The sequence below is a fragment of the Pseudoliparis swirei genome, chromosome 9 (assembly GCF_029220125.1).
Source record: "Pseudoliparis swirei isolate HS2019 ecotype Mariana Trench chromosome 9, NWPU_hadal_v1, whole genome shotgun sequence".
NCBI lineage: Eukaryota > Metazoa > Chordata > Actinopteri > Perciformes > Liparidae > Pseudoliparis > Pseudoliparis swirei.
In genome coordinates this window covers 2,334,028-2,350,809 of record NC_079396.1, presented here as the reverse complement: position 1 = coordinate 2,350,809, position 16,782 = coordinate 2,334,028, and the positions used below count along the sequence as shown (strand labels likewise).

Below are 16,782 nucleotides of genomic sequence, written 5' to 3'. Positions count from 1 at the left end.
CCGAGGCCAAATCAGAGACAGCTGCCACACATATAAACTTATATTTATTTAAATTTGTAAATATATATCTATTACATCTGTAGATTGTTTCTTCTCTGGCTATTATTTCTGTGGATGTACATTCATTGTAATTGTACATATGCTAAACGTAATCAACCCAAATCATTCGTATTGAGGATACCAAAAATCAAAAAGAGAAACCACACTGCCAAAATGTATATGACATCAGATTTATTCCAAACAAATGTTACAATAAACCTGCTTCTCCCAGTCAGCCCAATCCAAGTTTATTTCTCATTCAGAATGGAAGTGAAAGTATTTTCTCTTGTAACAGGAGACAGGAAAGAGGGTCCCAAACAAATGAATATAAGAGTCTTGTACGTGGCTGCTTTTGTGATGTCACGATGCACAACAAAATGTCCCCGCTGTGAGACAACAGAAGAGACATAAATGCAAGAACATCAACCTCTAGACCTCCTTCTGGACTAATCTAAGAACTGCTGTTGGCATTGCGTGTGCAAGTATTGTTGGGTTTTGAGGATCCTCCGTCATGACACTACAAGTGCACTGCATGACAGCGGATCCAGACACCAAAAGACGGCCAGGCTGACTGATCGATGGTCCACTAATTATTCTGCCTCAACTTGACTCTCCGCATGTATGTGGTGCCGGAGGAAGTAGCAACCCAGTAAAGAAAACAAACGTTCCATTACATGGATCTGCCCGCTGATACCGGACAAATGTGGATGTTTCTGAGGCTGCACTGTCTCCAGGGAGTGAGGTGATGGGGATATTTTGAGGCATTTATGAGTGGTTGTCAGGGAGAGGAGGAGGAGAACATGAGGAGGAGAATTAAAGTGTAGAAGATGAAGAATGGAAAGAAAGACAGCTGCCGTTTTTAATAATGGCGGGATTGTGAGGAGCTTGTGGTGCTCATTTTGATGATGCCGCCGCCGCCGCCGCCGTAGCTGCTGCTTCCGTAGCTGCTGCCACCACCTGACATTCCATAGCTGGAGCCGCCGCCGCCGCCATAGCCGCCGCCGCCATAGCCGCCGCCACCGCCATAGCTGCCGCCGCCGCCTCCGCCTCCACCTGGTGATGAGAATAAAACATGTTTAGATGAGATGGCAGGAATTTGAGTTTCTGTTAAACATTGTCATGCAATGGCTTAGAAATTAAGTGAATTGTAAAGATATCTGTTGACATACCTGAGGACTGTATGTGGATGGTTGCAGTTGCACCGCCGTTGATGATTCTGCGAAAAGATACAAAAAGGATAAAGTTTAGTTGACGATGTCGTCACACCAAAAGCGTTGCGCATTTTTTCACGCCAGGAGATTCCATGCAAAGTCAATGCACTGATGCGAATGCATGCGAATAAAGAGAATGTCCGCCAGGAGATGCAAATGGAATTGTTCAAATGTGCCCGTTGCTGAGATGCCAAAGCCAATCAGCGTTGAGATGTTGTTAAATCAAACTGGCTGCTGCTGCTCGAGAAGCGCCGGAAGAGGCAGTCATTCAGACGTAATCGGTGGAATTCACCAATGCTATGAACGAGAGGTCGTTTGATGTTTTGATGGTTGTGGGATTTCCATCACAAGTATGAAGCAGAAATAGTGGTTACGGCATTCGTGTTTCAGAAGATCTTGTGAGTCCAAAGCAACCCAGATTTTACCTCTCCTCCTCTCCTTCCAGCAGTTTCCTGTAGGTGGCGATCTCAATCTCCAGAGCCAGCTTGATGTTCATCAGGTCCTGGTACTCGCGGACCTGGCGGGCCATGTTCTGCTTGGCTGTCTGGAGGGCTTTTTCCAGGTCCCTGATGCGGACCTTGGCGTCCTTCACGGCCAGCTCACCACGCTCCTCAGCCTCAGCAATCTGGGCTTCCAGGTTGCAGCGCTGCAAGTTTTAAAAGTTAGTAGGGGCTTCAGAAGGGTTTTTTGTCATCCAAAAAATATTCGACATGTTGGCCATCAGTGTCTTTTTCTGTTTCATAAGTTATCAATGCATGTAACTGTGAACTAACCTGTCCCTTGACTGACTCAATCTCATTCTGGAGGCGGCTAATCATGCGGCTGAGCTCAGCAATCTCACTCTTGGAGCTGCGGAGATCATCCCCGGCAGTGCCTACGTTCGTCTGCATCTCAGTGACCTGAAGAAAACAAAATGCATATATATGTTGTTATGAGAGACTCCACAGACTTGTCCAGCAGGATGAGTTTGAACCTTTCTGTCTCTTCCTACCTTCTGCTGATACCACTGTTCAGCCTCTTGACGGTTGGCAAGAGAGATGGCCTCATACTGGGCCTTGACTTCAGCCACAATAGAGTCCATGTCCAGGTTGCGGGTGTTGTCCATCTCCACAATGACTGAGGTGTCCTTGATCTGTCCCTGGAGCTCACGAAGCTCCTGCACAAAAGATATATGTTATTTTTAAATGGAATTAGAAGGTTAGAGGGTAAAGACAGGAAAGTCTCTTCTGTATCTCAGCCATTTAAATGACCTCTAAAGGTTCATTAGGATGTGTTCCACTAAAATGAGATTAAAGAAACATATTAGGGCTGCCTGTGGTTAATTTTTCTTACCGCCTCATAGACGGCTCTGAGGAAGTTAATCTCATCCTGAAGGGAGTCCACCTTGGCTTCCAGCTCAACCTTGTTCATGTATGCACCATCGACATCCTGCAAGCAGAGGACAAAGGAAGCGATTGGCAGAGGTGACGGGTCGGAGGAAGAGGCAATAACTCATTCCACTGCAGTAACAGACACGGCAGAACTCAATTCTCACCTTCTTAAGGAGAACAAACTCATTCTCCACGTTGGCACGCTTGTTGATTTCATCTTCATATCTGCCACAAACAACAGTGGGACAAGTTAGCGGATGAGAAAACAGACATGCATGGCATTCACCGCTGCAGGTGGGATGTTGCGTCCCAAGATGCTGTGCAGCTCTCACTTGTTCTTGAAGTCCTCCACCATGTTCTGCATGTTCCTCAGCTCTCCCTCCAGCTTGCCCTTCTCATTGCCGAGCCCATCCAGCTGCCTGCGCAGGTTGGCGATGTAGGCCTCGAACATGGAGTCGATGTTGGAGCGTGAGGTGGTCTGCTCCTGCAGCAGGCTCCACTTGGTCTCCAGCATCTTGTTCTGCTGTTCCAGGAAGCGGACCTAAAATGGGGGAAATCGATCATGTTTAGATCTCTTTGCTTGGAGGAAAGTACCGCTTTGACAGCATGAGCAGGATAATCGTAATACGTGATCCGCATCTGTAAATGCGTGTGCTTGGCAATGCCTGATGTCGTTTCATCACTTTCAGCAAACTGCAAATATAAAAAGCAAAGAAGTTGCTTCAACGATAAGGCAATAATTGGTGCTTCTTGTGTTTCCTTTACTTTCCTCAGGTGATCCATTGAGCCCCACCTTTGTGTGACTTTCCCACACAAAAGGCTCTTATATGCACCGATGCCTCAGGGCAGGGATGCTCCAGTCACTCTAGTTGGCCTTGCACTTGTTCCAATAATTTCATTATTTGGGAAAATCTGACGTAATCCTGAGAAACATGTTTTACAGGAGACAGAACCCCCTGGAGAGGGTAGAGCCCCTCCCTCTACTTTGGGTGTTAACATGTGTCTGGAAACTTGTTTTCTTTTCTTTCCAAAGAACAGGTGAGGTTAACCGTGCCACACCTGAGCCGAGCCACACCCCTTGCACCGCTCCCTCGCCTCCAGGATGCATACTTTCACTGAGTGAACTTGTCTGCCTCTGCCCTCTGTAATTAATGCAACGTGTCTGAAGCCATTAATCGTTGCATCAACATCACACAAATCTGTGAGATGACTCAATATCATAGAAAATGAAAAAGTGTATACTTTCCTGCGACTACATTTCAATTAAATGTTCGATTACTCTACGATCGATTTTAATGCATCAAATAGATCAGAATTCTACTTTGAATGAGCTGGTTGGGATCAGGTCACAAGTAAGAACATCGATGAGGTGTGGCACGAACACACTGAGGAAAAAGCGAACTGGGCATTTTCTCTCACACTAGGTGTGGTTAACCTGAACGTCCTTTCTGCACCATTTGAAATAATGACACAAGTTAATGCAGAGACTTTTGTAATGTGCAATGCATTGGAAAGACGGTGTCAACTTCCTGCAGCACGGTTGAAACCTTGCGAGTCCTCGCAGCCATGGTAATAAGGCAACAACATGATCCCTTCTCTGCCTCATGCTGAGAGCCAACCGTCACTGGATATGACCACTCTGGTGTTTCTGTCCACGTACTCAGAAACAACTGGCCAAGGCGCCGACTATGCTCAAAGAGAAGTTAAAAAAGGAGCAACGGTCTTCTTCCAGTGTCAGTGCAGAGGCTAGCTGATGCACTGTATTGCGTTGGGAAGATGAGAGGTGGCTGCGCATCAGTTCTTCATGAAATGATGTGCACATTATTCAGGTTTGGATCAGTTGCTGTGTAATATTTAATATTTAATGAGCCCAGGTGGGCTCCTTGGAGACTGTTGCAGATATACAAGACAAACCCATTAGTTCTCATGTGTGCCCTGTTCTGTGCATCAGACGATCAACATCCGGTTTCCCAACCAATAAATGACATGTCACATCTTTTGGAATGGCGTTGTACAAAGGGCTGCTCACCTTGTCAATGAAGCTGGCGAAGCGGTTGTTCAGAGTCTTGATCTGCTCTTTCTCATGTGTCCGGACGGTTTGGATGTTGGGGTCGATTGTAAGGTTCAGGGGGGTCAGCAGGGCCTGGTTGGACTGGACAGCTGTGATAGTAGCCATGCCTCCACCAGCACCGAAGTTGCTGCCGCCACCGAAACTAGCACCGTATGCACCTCCACTACCGAAACTACCACCACCACCTCCACTACGAAAACTATAGCTGCCGCCACCACCACCACCACCACCACCCATGCTTTGCCTACTAAATGACATGCTGCTGCCGGATGACCTGGATGGGTTTGATCTGTTGCTGACCACCATCGATTTTGAGGAAAATGATTGGCGACCTCCACTGCCCCCGAAGCCCATGCCTCCGCTGCCACTCATGCTTCCCCCGACTCCACTACTGCTGCTGTAACTCGAGGATTGGCGAAAAGACATGGTTGGTTTAATTCCCTCTGAAAGATTCACAGAGAAAATGGGGAGCAGAAAAGATGTTTCGGCAGAGGAGTACACGAAGAGGAGAGTCAAGTTCCTCTAAGTATCTTCTCTCGGTCCGTGAGGGATTTATATCTGCCTTGAACTGTGGAGGAGGTCCCGGTGAGCTCCACCTCCTCTGGACCCGCCTCCTAACCTTCCTCCAATTACCTTTGTCCTGGAAGGGGCACTCACAGGTGGATTGAAGCAGCTCAGCCTGTCGGACAGGTAACAGCTCGACACACCTAGGTGCTCACAGAGAAAGAAATGGCTGCAGAGCCAGGGCTGAGATTTGGGAGGAAGATATGTTTTCAAAGATATTTATTTAGCTTGGGGTGTTCTGCAAGGTTTGGGTGGTTTTGGGATGGGCCGTTGGGTTGGGGACCTGTAAACTCACTGATCTACCAGTTTCTGTTTCTCCACCATCCTGCAAGATCAATAAATATGAAGACGTTTTCAATAATGTTTTGATTGGTAAAATCTCACTGAACTTGCGGAACAAGTGACCAGCTGTTGTCAAAAGATATGTTTGAATGCATGTCAATACATTATATCTATGCATGAGTCTGTACATTCCTAAACATTGTTCAATACAAAATAAAGTGATTTTAGGATGAGTAGGTGGCAGGATTAAATATTGAATCCCACCATCCTGTTATTTATGCATTCATGCTTGTAGTTTGTAGTTGCTTGAGGCCACTGTACACTCTGCCTTCCATACTCATGACATATCTTTCAAAAAAAATGTACATCACTAAAGTTCACTACTTCCAAAAGAAGAAAATTGATTGGTTACACATTAATTGTGCCTTTCTTAAACATTTCAACGAAATGTAATTTTTCCACTTGGATCTTGGCTGCATTACTGCCAGTTTGCAGCCGACTGAACAATACAAGTTAAAAGTAAACGAGATTCATCGCTCTGACAGAATTGGAATGGTGGCTACCTGTTGAAACCCATCCTAATACCTCTGATGTAGGTGTTGGTTTACCGGCCTCGGTACTGTACTGCAGCAGCATATGAATGAGCTGGAGGGCACAAGTGAGTCACACCCCAAAAGCAAATGCCAGGACTTCACACTCCATTCCAATATGCTCTTGTATCAGAATTACATTCCCATGCAGCAAACTGCATCTTTATCCATCTTTGCATTCAATAAGTTTTGAGGGAAAAGGCATTTCAGAAAATATGTTCATATCTGTTACCATTGTTTGCTGGTGCATCTGCAGTTCATCATCTAAGGCACAGCTAAAAGTACGGTTAAGGTTGGGCAACTTAATCCCCTGCATTGTGTTGAGGGAAGGATTGTGGCTTTGCATTCATCGAGTCCTGGCTGCCTCAATAATCAGTGAGACCAACCCGGTGAACCCGGTTTATTATACATAAACAATAATCTATCCAAAATGTGAACTGACACGTCCATCTATTTTACATCTATGACATGCATTTGTTGTGTTGACTTTGGAGTGATAGGGCCTGCCAACGACACACAGATACATGGTACTGACAGGTAATGGTAAATGTAACATTATAAATCCATCCACATCTAAGAATAAATATGGCCTAACGTGGCGTCAATCCCATTTACACACCGACGCCGAAACTTCCGTCTGTCATTAAAGTTCTCGTAACAGGTTTACATTTTTCTTCTTGGTCAATTCACTTCAACGCCAGATATAGATATCCGGTACTGAACGCCAAACAACGTGGGGAAGGGGCCATTGCCTCCCACCACGAGCCGTGCTCACAACTCCAGTTTGTCTCGTATTGCGTAACACGATTTTTTTTTTATAAAACTCTTTGAAATTTGTTTCTGTGCAAAACTATTTTTATCAGAGGAAGGATTTACAAAACGTAAAAAATGTACTTGCTGTATAAACTCCAAAGATGAACTTTTCCACAACTTGCAGAACATGGTATTTGATGTAAAATTGTAGACAATATATCATTTAAAGCTAAAAAAAAGTCACATGCATATTTGGTCTGCATATTTAGTCGCCCTATAATGAACATATCCCTGCAGCAAAAAACAATAATTGGTGTGTTAAACTGGGGCCTCACCTCCAACCTTTCTTAACCTTTGCAGAAAAACTCATCTGCCGTCAACATAAACATCACCAATGCACCAAAGACATTGTATTATGAAATGTAAGCTTGTTAACCTTTCCTTACAAGGCGATAGAGCCAACAAATCTGCTACAGGATTGTATTTGGTCTCACATGATATGACAGGTGAAATGTCAGGCTTTCTAGTCAGCACATGTCGTGGAATGTTTAAAGGCTCATTTTCTCTGTGAGAACCAGCCTTGAGATGGGAGTTTACCCCACTGAAACTTGGCAGGAGGAACTGCTGAGAAGACTTGCTCTTCGTGCCAATTGAGACAGAGCTTATATCAAAGAGGGTTGTAATTTGATCCCGACATTGTATCTGGCACACCTCAGTGGTCAAGTTAGGCGAGTCAAGCCCATTGAGATACACTCCAGAACACAATTTCAAGTAATGACCCAATTTACATTTAATTTAATTTTTTTCTGACTTGGTTTTACCCCAATAATTCGTTGGAAAAGTTGCCCTTGTATTGTTGTGTCGGTTTGATTTAGATTCAGATTCAACTACAAGTGCACCAGCTTGTTCATTTCAGACCAAGCTCTTGTAGAGTACTCAATTGAATATCTTAAAGTAACTACCTATTGCCGAAAAACAGAAGTATTTGAGTTGCATTAATTGTTAAAATGAAACGCATTCCATTTTAATTCAACACTCAGCTGCTTTGTGGTGTTTTCTTAATAGGTAAAAATAGAGGTCCGGTTAAATAATTAATAAAGAAATAATTTCAGAATAAAAAAAAATTCATGCTGTATTGGCATGTATTGAACCCTATTAGTAATATAAAAGTGAGATATATAGTCTGGTACATGATACAACTCAAATGGCACAGATGGTGCCCAATATGCCCAAATGCCAATTATGGAGACCTCGCCTAAACTGTTTTTTTTCTTCTTCTTCAATTCAATTCAGTTTATTTGTATAGCCCAATTTCACAAATTACAAATTTGTCTCGGAGTGCTTTACAATCTGTACACATAGACATCCCTGCCCCAAAACCTCGCATCGGATCAGGAAAAACTCCCAAATAACCCTTCAGGGGGAAAAAAGGGAAGAAACCTTCAGGAGAGCTGCGTCATTCCAATAAGATAATCAGAATAATAACTGCTATTTACAAGGCAAACCTGAAACGTTTTAATTTGTGCTGTGTGCCATCTTCATTTCATCTTAACCAGTTAACTGATATTTCCACATCTGAAGTGTCTCCTTTATATAACACCAACATAATTTAAATAGCCCGTGTGCTATAGGAGCTGCACCCTGTTTCGTATGTGTATGCAAACCTTTGCAATTTCTGTGAAAACAAATGCAGTTAGCGACATGGTGACTGACAGCTTGACATAGCAGCAGCAAGGGGTGGGGCTCAGTCAAGTCAACAGAGTGCTGCAGGGATAACGTATTTTTGTGTAGCCACGGAAGTTAGCATCAAAATTGTTCCCTTTGACCAAAACTCCAATGGGATTTTTCCATTGGATTATTGCAGAAGTTTATGATACTCAGCAAGATAATATTCTCGAAGTAAAATGCTTTTGATAGTTATACACAAAGGTCAAGGACAGTGGCAGGCTGCAGCGTAGCATTCATGATGAATCATGGAGGTCTGGATCGTGGTCCATGACGACTACCAACTATTCATCCACTCTGTCATACTCATTGAATGTGTTGTAACTCGAATGATTCCTTCTGGTCACATGACATCTATTGTTCTGTCCATCCTGGAGAGGGATTTGCTCTCTAGAAGGTTTCTTCCCTTTTTTCCCTGTGAAAGGGTTGTCATTTGTAAAATGTGTAATTTGTGGAAATGGGCAATACTAAATAAACTGAATTGAATTGAATTCGCTCTGCCGAGAGGCTGATTGGCTACAATCTGCGGTCCCATCTTCAGGTCCCTCCTGGCACTTTTGTCGGCCGGTATGTCACCAGAGCAGTAGCCGCATCTTTCTGTCCAGCCAGGGTTTTTGATTGAGGAACTCTTTGAAGGTGTTGGTGGTCATCACTGTCTCAGTGTAGGTTGGCCAGGACAGCCGAGGTGTACTCCTCCAGGTCAGCTCCCTGTGCAAAACCTTCCCAGTCCTTGCTTTGAAAGCAGCCTGTAGAAATGAAGCAGCATCCTCGCTCCATACTTATTGGTATTCCATTATTGGTTTATATGATGACTCATTATCAGAGAGTCTGATAAGGTGTGGAGATGGTGCAGCTTTGTATGCTCCTGAGATGTCGGTGTACACCTGGCCTAAAATATTCTTGCCTCTGGTGGGCAGCACTGTCTTTAGTTCTGCATGGTTTAAGGCTCCCTCCGGATGAGCGTTTAGCTCGTTGCTAACGGTGCTGTGTAGCTCCTCCAGAGCTAGCTTCGCGTTAGCATGTGGTGAGATGTACACAGCTGTGATCAGGATGGCAGAAAGTTCCCTTGGCAAGTAGAACGGTCTGCATTTCACAGCCAGGTATTCTAAGTCTGGGGATCAGTGTTTCCAAATGATGTCCGTAGCTGTCCGCCAGTGGTTGTTAACGTGTATGCACACACCTCCTCCTCCTCTGCTCTGACCGGAGTCTGCAGTCCTGTCTCCTCGGTAAACCGTTCGACCCGCGAGCTCGATAGCTTCGTTGGGACCGGTACTGTCCAGCCTCGTCTCTGTGATTACCGTCACATAGCTGCTCATGTTGTGCGACGTAATCCGTGGCAGAAAACGATTTGGAAGAGTTGGTCGGTTGTGGTTAGCTCATAGCCTAGCCTGCAGGCCGCTCCTCTTGCCCCGCTTCTGTCTCCCGACAAGTCCTCCAAAGACTTTTCAGGAACCACCTCTTCGTAAAGGCAGAGAAGTGCAAATTATACACTCTCCAACAGTGATAGCACGTTAAAAACATAAAGATGGAAGCTAACGTTTATAGATCACAGTATTCACTGTTCCTGTAAAACTGGGTAGGTCTTAATTACCTTCGCATTGAAAATGCCGGAAGGTTATGTTTTGATCGCCGTGTATTTATTTATTTATTACCTTCGCATTGAAAATGCGGAAGGTTATGTTTTGATCGCCGTGTATTTATTTATTCATTTATTTATTTGTATGCGTGTTATTCGCAGAACTCAAAAAGTATTGAACCGAATCGCATGAAATTTGGTGGGATGATTGGTTATTATCCGGGGACCATTTGATTAGATTTTGGGGTTCGATCGGGTCAAAGGTCAAGGTCAAAGGTCATGAACAGGTCAAATCTTCTTGAATCACATGGAATTTGGTGGGATGATTGGTTATTATCCGGGGACCATTTGATTAGATTTTGGGATCAATTGGGTCAAAGGTCAAGGTCATGGAAAGGTCAACATCTTTTTTTTACCATAGCACGATAAATTTGTGTCCAATTGGCAACTAATGCCAAAATGTTCATAATTCAATGCCCAATCTTGTGATATGCGAAGGTATGCGCTCTACCGAGTGCCCATTCTAGTTTACTGTTGCATTCATTCAAAAGCAAATGCAGCATGTGTATATACTCTACCTTCAGTAGATAGCGTAGTCAAGAAGTGCTCACGCTATTTAATGATGTGCTAATATACTCTGATCATTTTAGCTTCACAGTTTTTTTTACATATTAACGAGGCCTTTCAGAAACCTATCTCCCGATAACCACTTTAAGTACTGAGTATCAGGATGAAGTTTAAACATGACTATAGCGCCAAAGCCACTGAATCAGCGAGAGAATGAAGAACATCTGAAACAACTGCATGAGGCAACCTGGTCCAAGCTAGCCGATGCTGTGCTTTGATTAGCCGGTCTGCGTTGGAGACTTAGCGTTGGTTCAATTGTTCATTTTGATAGTTCCATTGTCCCTTGATTGGTCTTGTTACCTTCGCATTGAAAATGCAGAAGGTTATGTTTTGATCGCCGTGTATTTATTACCTTCGCATTGAAAATGCCGGAAGGTTATGTTTTGATCGCCGTGTATTTATTTATTTATTTGTATGCGTGTTATTCGCAGAACTCAAAAAGTATTGAACCGAATCGCATGCAATTTGGTGGGATGATTGTTTATTATCCGGGGACCAGTTGATTAGATTTTGGGATCGATCGGGTCAAAGGTCAAGGTCAAAGGTCATGAACAGGTCAAATCTTCTTGAATCACATGGAATTTAGTGGGATGATTGGTTATTATCCGGGGACCATTTGATTAGATTTTGGGATCAATCGGGTCAAAGGTCAAGGAAAGGTCAAAATCTTTTTGTTACCATAGCACAATACATGTTTGTCCAATTGGCATGCAACTAATGCCAAAATGTTCATAATTCAATGCCCAATCTTGTGATATGCGAAGGTATGCGTTCTACCGAGTGCCCATTCTAGTTTATTTATTTATTTATTTGTATGCGTGTTATTCGCATAACTAAAAAAGTATTAAACCGAATCGCATGAAATTTGGTGGGATGATTGGTTATTATCCGGGGACCATTTGATTCGATTTTGGGATTGATCGGGTCAAAGGTCAAGGTCATGAAAAGGTCAAAATCGTCTTTTTACCATAGCGCAGTTAATTTGTATCCAATTGGCATGCAACTAATGCCAACATGTTCATAATTCAATGCCCAATCTTGTGATATGCGAAGGTATGCACTCTACCGAGTGCCCGTTCTAGTTGGATTATGTTTCTGTCGTGAGATGTTGTGAAGATCAGTCTGTTTATCTGAATAAGTCTCCTCTAGGCAATGTAATAAACATGGTTTACTGCAGCTGCCCTTAAGTACGACACGTTGTAGGACTGCATACGCATCTGTTAGTCGGCAATGCAAATAAAAGTGTTATTTTACATTACATTTTACAACAACTTTGCATTTGGTCATTCTCTGAACCACCAGACTCGAGCAGCACAAATGCAAATTCCAAAGATAAATGTGCTCCAGCTCTCCGTACCCAATTTCGTCTGTACAGACTGAGTAAAGTGAATTGATTCTTTGTCCAGGCTTTGAAGTGGAGCTCTTGGCAGTCAGTTAAATTCTATGACTAAGGCGTGGTGCTGGCCACTCATTTCTTCTACTCCCTCTTACACTTAGAGCTACACTTACACACGCACACACACAAACACGCACACAAACCCTACTAAATAACCTTGCTCTTCAAAAAACACTACAAGGGAGTGTTGGTGGAGTACATTTAGCCGGCGGGTGAATTCTCACCACTGTATAAAGGGAAGATTATAATCGTTGCCACACCTTTAGAAGAATTAGAAAGGTTAACTACCATGAATGCGACATTGCCTCATCTTTAAGACTCAGAACATTTTTATTCAATTTGGATGATTGAGCTTTTGAATGGACAGTGTCTATGTTTGTCGACTCATTTAATCCCAACTGAACATTAATTTCATTCACTGAAGTTCCGAACTGAAGGAACAAAGAAAAAAGGAAAATGCATACCATATAAGTCTCATACAGAGCATCACCAGGGAAGAGACCAAGTATTTGCCGAAGCATACGAGTTGTAAGACAACACCGAACCTAATTCTGACCCTACTATAAATATAATCACCTTTATTGATCCAAATGTATCCAATGCATTTGCATTGCTAGCTGGACTAGGTTTAAAAAACTCCTGAACATCTGAGGTTGGTGCAACTACTCTCAAAATTAGCCTCAACACACATTTTTTATTCATAGTCGTTTTATTTCAAAAAGCAACGTGCAGAGCTGCAGCAACCCATGAAAGGGGAGTAGCCGCATCTGTAACCCATGACCTCGCTGCCTGTTTTTCTCCTTCTTCGGGCCCCGAATGGGACACGAGAAACATTCTGACAATGCTCCAGTCATTGGTATCAATCTTTCTCCAGCGTTAATCCTTTGCAACCACACCCAGCGCTGCGATAGCCAGAGGACAAACTGGCACAGCGAGGGCAAAGCTTCGACTTGAAGATGGCAGCGCGGAACAAGAGCCCTGCATATTTCTCCACTGCCTTCATTGACTAACAAAAACAGGGTAGGTCTGTGCATGTGCTCATGCATCAAAGCTGTGGCTGTTTCTAAGAGCTGGGAAAGAAGAACCACACCCTAGTAACAATACCTGCATCCTGAATGTAGACGGTCGGTAGACAAAATGATGTAAACACGTGACTTCTGCAAGCGCTGCTGCAGGCACTCCCATTTAACATGTCTGTAGACTCACTATGTCTGAGTCCAGTGACGCTGGTTGACTGAAGTCACCAACCGCTCATTCCTGGACCGATAAGGCCGTGTAACGAGACCCAAGTCCTTCCTAAAAGGTTAAAGTCGGTCAGGTAAACAGTCTGGAACGCCCACATTGTTGAAATGTTTTCACTCCATATACTCAATCATCAGGCTGATGGAATGAAACAACGGATGCTTGTATAGTGTTGCAGAAATTAAACGTGGTGGAAAGTGGAGCCAACGTTATCTTGATGCTCTTGTTTGAGCCATCATTGAAGAGGTGTGGTGCGTACCATTGGTTACCACGAGTTAAAGCATAATGGGGGTAAAGTAGGAACTGAAAAACAATAAAACTATACTTTGAAAAATATGTGTTTAGTTGTCATGTATGAAATGAACGCTTTCTTACTTATCGCAACATATTTAAACAGCACTTGTAATGTATGGAATGATTCTGTGTCCAGCATTTTGATTCATGGAAGCGGTTGATCACGACACCCGTGACCACGATAATGACCTGAAAGTAAAGCTAGATTATTCTAGATTGAGCTCTTCATATCCATATCGGGAGCCTCTTCACTGAGTCCGCCGTGTCGCACCGCCGGCAGCCCCAGAACCGACAAGGCCATTCAGGTGTTGGGCCAGGGTGGTTCTCCTCCACGCCTGGAACACTAAAGAAGCTTCCGGTGGTCACAACATGCAAACTCACGTCTAGGGATGGGTATCGTTTGGGTTTTTTCCGATACCGGTGCTAAACCGGTACTTTTTAAACGATACCGGTGCCTGAACCGATACTTAAAAAGAAGAAGAAGCACAAAACAACATTAAAAACCTCTTCGGCCGTATTCCCTGTAAAAGCCGGTCTCATGGCCGCACAGACAATAAACGGATATCAGACTGTCGCGCTCATCGCTAGCGCTAGCTACGAGCCAGCTTAAACATGGTTATAATGGCTAATTTATGATTTGTTGGCCTACTTATATGAAAGCAAGACTTGCAATCAACGTTACGGTACTAATCTGAGTTCAGGCTGCTCTTGTCATCGTCGGTCTCCACGTGTTCAGGGGTCTCACCATCGCCATATTAGCACCGGTTTTCGGAACCCAACCCTACTCACGTCTAGATGCCGACATACTGGCCCTTTAAAAGTGTTCCTCACTACTGTTTTTGCATCGAATGTTTTTTGTGTTCATCGTGCATTATAATGTCCTCACAGCTGTATTTCCCTGAAAAACATGGCCAAGGTAAATGTGGCAAATAATAGTGATTAGTAAGAGTTGACAACCTTTCAATTTCTAACAAGAACAATTAAGGGTTCGATAATTAGAGTTCACTAGAGGCTTTGACATCGTGCCAATGACTAAGACGCCTGGTATCACGTTGTCACAAAACTCGAGGCGTTCCTACCCCAACCGGACCGATGCTTTTTGGAAACATGTATATTTAGCCTGCACAAATTGCTGAACAGAGCGACAGAGCCAAGTCTCCGGCCCTGCAACTAGCAGGAATCCACGCAATCCATTCTCACACCCAACTCGTCCAATGGCAGCCCTTGACGAGGCGCTCTACGTACCCGTATAGCATTCGTGGTGTCAGTTTCCACTCATTACATGCAAAGTGTCTTTTAAAAACAAGCTTCCGTGTTCACAGGAAACGTACAGTTTGCTACAATTTCATGCAGAGTGTCATTTCAAAATAAACGTCCGTGGTCTCAGGAAACTTGCAGTTTGCTTTCATTCCATGAATGATGATATCTTATGCAGTCATTCCATGCATAGTGTCTGTTCTAAATAAATGTCCCTGTTCAAGCTAACGTACAGTTTGCTTTCATCGCATGCTAATTGTCTTTTCAAACTAAACATCAGTGTACACAGGAAACTTCCAGTTTACTCTTGTTACATGAATAATTTCTTTTCTAAATAAATGTCAGTGTTCTCAGGAAAAGAACAGTTTGCTCTCATGTCATGCGTAGTGTATTATGCAGTCATTACAAGCGTAATGACTTATGGGCGACTGAGGGGCGACTGAGGCTCATGGTGAGAGGGTCGTCCTTCAATCAGAGGATCGGCGGTTCGATCCCCGGCTCGGCTAGCCCATGTCGATGTGTCCTTGGGCAAGACAATTTACCCTAAATTGCTCCCGGAGCTGTGCATACAGTTTATAAATGTTGGTTTGTCCTGATGTGCAGGTTGAATCATAGCTCCTCCCTAGACTAGAAAAGTGCTCGACAAGTACAGGTCCATTTACCATTTATGCAGACATTGCATGCATGGTGTCTTTTCAAACCTCCTTTTTTAGAGTTAACCTACAGTTTGTACTCATGACATGTAGAGTGGCTTTTTGAAATACACTCCAATGTTCACACTTTGCTTTCAATGCACACCTTTTCAAAATACAAAACAAAACTTTACGCTAAATAAATACACTTACTGGTGGTCAGTTGAGCTTTTTACCGAACAAAACAATGTTAAAATAAGTCAACACATGGAATTGGTTAAACATGGGACATGACAAGTGGTTTCCTGAGTAAAAGTCTGTATTGTTTGACCTGCCCATCCATCTTGATCTGTTCTCTCTTCATTCTCCTAAAAACAAACCTATTTATTTGGCCTTTGCTTGAAAATGTCATACCCAAACTAAAGAGGATATATCTTTGCAACCACAAGCTCTATTTGAATAATATAACAAACGAAGGGACAGAAGATAACTTGATCGACTACACACAATAAAGGCAAATTGCTTCACACAGTGAGTGGTTGTGATCACTTTTGAGGAGTTTACCTTGGACCAGTGGTCCCCAAACTACGGCCCGCCTCCACATTTGGACCGGCCCCCTGAACAATACCAGAGACGCGTTCCGATTTATTTTATTTTTTTCACCCTGCCCGCTGCCGTTGAGATTGCAGTGAGACGCGGAGAAAATGTGGAGTGGTGCTCTTCGCAACAAAACATCTTTGATGGGACGTGTCGCGTCTCGGCCAATCAGCGTTCAGATGTCCACAGCGTTTGGGAAGTTAGGTTAGCTTGAATGTTAGTCCGCTACATCTGCTGCTGTCACGCTGCACGCAGTGGCGGCTGGTGAAATTTGTTTTGGGGGGGGGCGCAGTTGGGCGGCGCAGTTTAAATAGCACTCCACAATGAGAATAAAAGAGGTTTTGAGTAGAATATTGTAACAAATAAAGCTTTATTTCAAGAACACAGTGCTCAACACTGTCCACAACAACTAAACAAACGAAACATTGGATTCAGAAAGAGATGCATCACATTGTACATTGGCCCCACTACTTGTAAAGAAATTTAGCCCTCCTCTCTTTCAAGTTGGCAAACTTCTCAATGACTCTCTGATTAAAGTCAATCATGTTTGTGACCA

At 43.6% G+C, this 16,782-nt stretch overlaps 1 protein-coding gene across 1 annotated transcript; it reads right to left on the bottom strand.

Moving 5' to 3' along the window:
- Window positions 1–214: 214 nt before the first annotated feature.
- On the bottom strand, window positions 215–5,219 carry LOC130199927 (keratin, type II cytoskeletal cochleal-like). The gene is made up of 9 exons (XM_056423785.1): window positions 4,650–5,219; window positions 2,953–3,161; window positions 2,785–2,845; window positions 2,583–2,678; window positions 2,242–2,406; window positions 2,024–2,149; window positions 1,676–1,896; window positions 1,209–1,255; window positions 215–1,092 (listed from the first exon to the last, which is right to left on the bottom strand). The coding sequence occupies exons 1-9, from the start codon at window positions 5,115–5,117 to the stop codon at window positions 899–901; spliced, it is 1,587 nt and encodes a 528-aa protein (XP_056279760.1). The 5' UTR covers window positions 5,118–5,219; the 3' UTR covers window positions 215–898.
- Window positions 5,220–16,782: the final 11,563 nt, after the last annotated feature.